This window comes from Cnephaeus nilssonii (genome assembly GCF_951640355.1).
Source record: "Cnephaeus nilssonii genome assembly, chromosome: 11".
Taxonomy (NCBI): domain Eukaryota; kingdom Metazoa; phylum Chordata; class Mammalia; order Chiroptera; family Vespertilionidae; genus Cnephaeus; species Cnephaeus nilssonii.
Genome location: NC_137082.1, coordinates 17,182,143 through 17,188,902, shown reverse-complemented (window position 1 = coordinate 17,188,902; position 6,760 = coordinate 17,182,143). Strand labels below are relative to the sequence as shown.

Genomic DNA, 6,760 nt, shown 5'->3' with positions numbered 1-6,760 from the left:
TTCCAGGGAATTGCCAATCCTTGCTTTCTCCCCCTTCTTGCTCCCTTCCTAACACTTCTCCCATCACCAGATTACACAACTCCTTTGCCTGTGGCAATTTTCCCCTGAGCTAGTGTTCATTCTCTAACCCAATTAGTTCCAGATTCTCTCTCTCACTTTTATTTTCCCTACATACACTAGAAAAAGCAACTCCAGTGTATTTCCTGGTTAGTGGGATGAAAGGCAGAGTATTCTGAACTCCTAAACTTTCATTTCTGTGTCTTCGAATGTTTAATGAAGGTAATGCAACTGGAGAATCCCCCCTTCTGTTCTCCCCCCCCCACACACACACACCAGCCGGCATGTACGTACATATTTTTAAAACCCTCCTCTGTACCTGGTAATCAAAGCACATTGTGGAACATTGTAGAAAAGGTGCGCTCTGTGTCTGGCAAGATGCCAAGCTGAAAACAAGGGTAAATAAATGATATGACCAGGAAGCAAACATCTGCCAATCTTGTAGGGTCAAATGGCCTCTCTGTGGAAAGGAAGCCACCCATGTCCCCAGAAGCTGTCATCTGGGAGGTCACCACAGGTGGGAAATCACTTGGAGGCTGTGGGTTCTCCCAGTCGGGGAGTGGAGAGACCTGTACAGAGGTTCCCTCCTGCCTCCTCACCTCCCTAGACACCTGCAACTAGATACCCCGACGTGACTGGACTCCGTGGAGACAGTCACTTAGACACCTGGTTTACAAGTGATCCTTTTATTAAGAAGCCCGTTAGTTTTCAGCCTCACCAAAAATGCATCTCCTTCTCGGGGCTGTATCCACCAGCCATCCCAGCCAGCAGCCCTAGGTAGGCACCTTGAAGAAGCCAGGAAACCTGAGGAGGAGGGTGGGTGTGCCTGACATACTAGGTGTCTTCTCTAAATGCACACCTTACCTTCTGCAGGGCTGTGGACCTAGCCAGGCCCTGGGAGAGTCAACACCTTGTTGGCAAGGGAGTGGGGGTACTAGGGCTTTGACCTCAGAGTTAGGGGCTCGCTAAAGCTTCCTGAGGAAAGCCTGAAGCCTAGGAGCCGCCTCCCAACATTGGCCAGGGACCCCCAGGCCGCCTCATCCGGGGACAGTGCCAGCTGCCCCACTTCCCTGGCCCCAGCTTGAGGCTTTATCCAGCAGTATCAAGGAGTGAAGTGCGGGCCCGGGCCAGAGGGGGGAGCCAGGACACCCCCAGTGAGCCAAGAGCCTCTGGGGAGCCCTGTTCCAGGTCCGGAGACTGGCGTGCAGGGGGATCCCCACAAGGGGGCGGAGGGAAACCCAGGAGGCCCACAGGAGGAGGCGAGGCGGATAGCTGGGCGAGCGCAGCCAAGCGCACTGCACTCGCGGCGCCCGCTTTCTGGGCAGAGGATAGGTAGTAAGCCCAAGAAACCCTGGGTTTCTCCGAAAGTTTCGAGTGAATCCATTTTCCTGGTGACCGGCTTTTCAGTGGCGGTTTGTTTCCCTTCCCCTGGCAAGAAACGATCGAAGGCTAGCGCACCGGGCTCCCTCCTCAGCTGTCTCCCCCCCACGCGCCCCCTCTGCGCGGTGCTGGCCAAAGCTGGGCTACGTCCCACGCTGCCCCCCGCCCGCGCCCGAGTCCCTGTGCTTTGCAGGCTGCGGGGAGTTGCTCCCTCCGTGCTCCCGCCTCGCTCAGTGCTCCCGCGCGCTCCGGCCCCGCTCGGCCCCGGCTCCCCGCGCGCGGACCATGGAGTAGGCGGGCGGTCCCGTCCAGCGCTCCCGCAGCCGGTGAGGCCGGAGCCAGCCCGGGTGGCCTCGCCAGCCGGCAGACTTGGCCAGCGGCAGGACCTCCTCCCGCCGGTCCGTCCCTGCTCCTCCTCCTCCTCGGCCGCCCCCGCCTCCCGGCCGCCCCCGCCGCCCCCGCCGCGCCGCCGCCCGAGGCCGAACGCGGACGCCGAGCGTGGGAGCCATGGCGCGCGAGAAGGAGAGGGACCCCGAGCGCCGGGAGGCGGCGGCGCGGGCCCGAGGCGAGGAGGAGGAGGAGGAGGAGGAGGAGGAGGAAGAGGAGGAGGAGGAGGGAGAGGAGGGACTGAGCGATAGCGACGACGAGGACCAAGACCAGCAGACCGGCAGCGGCGAGGAAGAGGCAAAGGAAGCTGCAGCGGCTGCTGGGCGGGAGCGCAGCGAGAACGCGCGGCTGCAGAGCGCAGGACTGCCTCCCACCTCCGTCCCCGCCGCGGCCGCCCGCGACCGGAGCGGCCGCCGCCCGCCGGGGCCCCCGCCGGGGCCGCTGCCCTGCCTCCCGAGGATGCCGTCGCCCGAGGAGGAGGATCGCGAGCGTCGCCGGAGTCGCCGGAGGGACCTTCTGCTGAGCCAGCTCTGCTTCCTGGCCTTGGTGGCGCTGCTGCTCTGGTCGCTGTCAAGCATGCAAGAGCATAATGGTGAGTGCTCGCCGCCTGCCCTGAGTGGGCGCTGCGGCTCCAGCGGCTCGGGGCTCCCCGACTGGGCACGGGCGAGCAGGCTGGGCCAGGGGCACGGGTGCCGGGCACGAGGAATCCCACTGCCCCTCCGTGGGGCTCGGGCGGAGAGGGCCCTGAAGGCGAGCGCCGCGCACGGAGTAGCTAGCACGCTGGGTGCTTGGCTGGCCCTGGGAACCCTTACCGGTGTCTTTTGGAGGGACTCAGCCGCAAGCTGGAGGGACTGTTCCCCTAAGCAAGTCCCCCAATAAAGTTGACCTGGTGAGATTATTCGCTTCCTGTGCAGGTAACCACCTGTACACTCTTTGGGTTGAGGACATGAACAGGACTGGTTGACTGGTGAACACATAGTTGCCAAGTGTTCTCCATATGGAACAGGCACGGGGTGGACCAGATAGAAAGCTCCATACCGGCCTTTCCAGAACAGATGCTGGGAACTTCCAGATAAGAAAAAAGTGTTGGCCACTGGCTAGGGCTTGGGAATGGACTTGTTCTCTTAAACTAACCAGTCACTGGGAAGACTGATCCGTTTTGTGGACTTGCCGTTCTGGAATAAAGGGTTTGGACTCTGCTTTCACGGTGCCCTGCAGCGGGGCCACCTTCTCACCCACAACTTTTGTTTTATCTTTGTCCTTGGCCTTCCTTGCGCTGAAATAGCTCTTGTGGAGAAATGTGCTCAGAACAGTTGTCCACGGAAAACAATTTGGACCCTGGGGAGCAGCTGTCTAAGAAACAGAGGAAAGACTTGGAAGAATAATTGTTGTAAAATGGTTTTATATCCCAGCCATTCAAGTGGTATGTTTCCTGGGAAAATAGTCATAGAAATAGTTGTGAGAAAAAGCAGTTACAAATAGTGCTTTGGTGTTAAGAGAGACATAGCTTTAACACAAGGTGTTATGAAGTGCACAATAAAGGCATCTGGATGTTGATGGTAAGATATTTTTAAAGGTGCCATCAATTAAGGGATCTCCCCCAAATTGGCTGGTCTCGTGCTTCGTGGGGAAAGCAGATGGTCCATCTTGGTTCAGGCCTTAGCAGACCTGTTGACAGACTTCATCATATATGGTAATATGAGAGTCGGCTCTGGTCTTCAGTGAAGCTGCTAAGATTCCACGGCTCTCCCTATTGCTCCCGATTCCCCGGTTGTCTGGCGATGGGGACTGACATCAGGTAGGGTTCTGTGCTGGGTGAGCGAAGTGGACCCCTCTCCCAGGGCAGACTCAGACCTGCCAATTCTCACCAAGAGGGTTTTCATGAACCCCATTTCCATCTTAATTTCTCTGACTCAGAGCCAGTCTGTACTTCATGCCACCTTTGGAAAGGGCCATTCCAAGTCAATTACATGCCGGCCATTTTTTTCTTGCATGTCTGGGCTCTATATGAGTCATAGAGTTCCCACCGCTTTCCAGGATAGAAAAGACATTTTTCAGGATGGGGAATGTGACCCATACAACTACGTTCATCAGTGGCAGGGGGCTGTCTAACCTGCGATGTTTGGGGGGAGGGAGTGTTATAGACATGTTGGAATCCCTTTCCACGTCCAGCGTGGTCCAGGGTTCCGGTTCAGGGTTCGAGTTCTGGAGAAGGGCCGCACACAAATGAATGGAGACTTGAAGAAATTCAATTTGGCGAAATGGGGGGCCAGGCGGTAGTCCACCTCTAGTGGGAGAACTGACAACTGCTCTGGCTCTGCCATCCCTTTTATTGAGGCTTTGGGGAAAACATCTTAGTCAAGATAAACAGAAATATACATGTAGCCCTTAGGCAGGAAATAACAAAAACTTAATGGGACAAACCAAGGTGGAAGCTGCTTCAGCTAACAATATCTCAACTAAAGGGTGAGTGGTTAGAGCAATTAAGGTTGTTGACCAGCCTTCCTGGCTTCCTGTCAACATCTCTCTTTTAGTGAAACTGATTTGTTTCCGGCATAGACACTCTGCAAACTGGAAACCTGGTGACTAGAATGTCGTTTTGAAATGGTTTCCCTAGCAGTGACATTTCTGTTCAGGTGCCGGTGACTCAGATTTAGTTCCATAGCATAGCCCTTCCCCTCACTCCTTCTCTGGATCTCTCTTCTTCGTACAATTCATATTCTCTTTCCCTCTCTCCACCCCCTACCATAAATGTGGGGCTTAAGAAGACCCTCACACCAAGCACCTGAAGATAACAGAGAAAAGCCGACAGTGTTAAGATGCTATCCAACCCCAACCTCCATTTATTTCCTCCAAATGACATGCTAGTCATAATTCTGTGTCGAATCACCGTTTTTTTCCTATTACATATTGGTAATTTCATTGCATGATGCACAGCAATATTTTGTAGCAAGGCACAGTTTTTTTTTGAGATAATTTTAAAGATATTAATCAATGCGTGTGAACCTGCAAGTGATTATTTTGCTTGGGAGGTTGTCATTCAACATACGTAGGCATTTGAATAGTGAGTATCAGGCTGGAAACTTGGTGCTACTCTACCTGAGGGTCCTTTCAGGATGGAAAAAAGTTTGGAATTTAGCCTTTTTTAAAAGATGCTGTGACTTCAAGAGGCTGAGTGAATCACTTAAGGTCACTCAGCAATTGAGGAACAGAGGAAGAAACCAGCCTGAGTTGACCTGAGTTGACCTGGCTCTTTGATGTCACCTCTGTCCCCTGGTATTCGTATCACCATGTGGTGCAGCTTTGTAATATTTATGTAACCACATAGGGGGTACCTTCCTAAGGATCAAAGGTAATATTTTGGTTTATTCACCTGAAAGCGATGCACTGATTAAGTGTAACTTCCCAGAACACTCTTTTCTAACACATACTGACTTTATTATTTTTTTTTAAATAAAAAGGACAGTCCTTTACTAAACCTAAATAGAGATTTGTGGCAGTTATGTTACATAATGTTGTATAATATTTCTAATCGTATGGAATCTGAGATCCCTTTCTTGACATTTAACCAAACTCGGTATCGATTCTTTTTTGCTGCGATGAAACAGGAGCATTGTTAAATTTAGGTCGAAAGGGTTAGCACTGGAATCAAGAAAAATGTTAATTCTCACAACAACAAAGGAATAATGATAATTGGAATCTGGTGGGCTCTTAAGAGGCAGTCACTGTGCTAAGTGCGCTGTGTAGGCATCGCCTTATTTAATCTGCAAACACTCTTTGCAGCTGTGTGAACCTTCAGCAGCGGAGAAGGAAAGAGCCTGGGTGCCCTGTTTAGTTGCTGCCGATGGAGATCTCGTTTTTGATCTCTGTTTTCAAAGCCAGTTGAAATAAGTTGTCAGATTTGCTAACAAGTGTTTTCTTTTTCTTTCTTCTTTTTTTTTGCAGCGAGGATGGATTACTTTTTTATGTTTTGAGTTTTTAAAGTGTTTAATTATTCTTTGAAGTAAGGAACCTGGTCATCTTTTTCTAGAAGTGGTGTGGATAAAGCACAGGGTAACCATTCCCTGAAGAATGGTCCTGAGAGGTGAACAGTGAATAAGAAAAATTATACATCTATCTATCTATCTATCTATCCTATCTACTTTTACATATACTAGTACATACACACATACTTTGAGATACTTTCTCTCCCAGTTACTATTGCTGCATAACAAACGACCCCACATGTATGAGTATAAAACAGTTATTATTTTTTTGCTCATGGATACTTTGGCTCAGACAGCGTAGTGAAGGATGGCTTTTCTCTGCCTCATTATGTCTGGGGCCTCAGCTGGAAAGATTGAAAGGCTAGGTGACTTGACAGCTGGGTCTGCAGTCATCTGGCGACAGTATCACTCCCGTGTCTGGGGTTGATGCCAGCTGTTGGCTGGACCCTCAGCTGGGATGTCAACCAGAACACTTACATGTGGCCTCTCCATGTGCCTTGGTTTGAACTTCCTCAGAAGTTTAACTAGTAAAAAAGTCCTCAGGGTTCCAAGAAAATAAGGTAGGAGTGCATGGCATTTTTATGTCTTAGCCTCAGGAGTCTCATGGTATCACTTTCCTGTTGGTCAAGGCAGTGAGCAATGTCAGCCCAAGTTCAAGAAGATAGATACCGTCGGTTACTCAATAGAGGCGTGTCAGGGTTTGCTGTAGGAGAGCATGTGCAATGGGAGATATTGGCGTGGCTGCCTTTGGAATACCAGGGATCCAAAGGCATAATAACTTACAAGTAATTGTAGATATTTTCCAAGGTGGTAAATGGTGCATAATAAATGCACTTCCACCTTATTCTCTTGGAACATATGTGTGTATGTAATTTTTTGGAATACCTTGCAATCATGAAAACATTGCTACTCATCTAACTGGCGTGGGATCCAGCGGTGAAAAGCGGGCT

At 51.2% G+C, this 6,760-nt stretch overlaps 1 protein-coding gene across 1 annotated transcript in view; it reads left to right on the top strand.

The window, feature by feature from the left end:
- Positions 1-1,639: 1,639 nt before the first annotated feature.
- Positions 1,640-6,760, top strand: part of SLC24A3 (solute carrier family 24 member 3) — a 496,588-nt gene continuing 491,467 nt past the window's right edge. Inside the window, exon 1 of the mRNA XM_079784858.1 lies at positions 1,640-2,416. Coding sequence (XP_079640984.1) covers positions 1,945-2,416 — 472 coding nt within the window. The 5' untranslated portion in view covers positions 1,640-1,944. The remainder of the gene's footprint in view (positions 2,417-6,760) is intronic.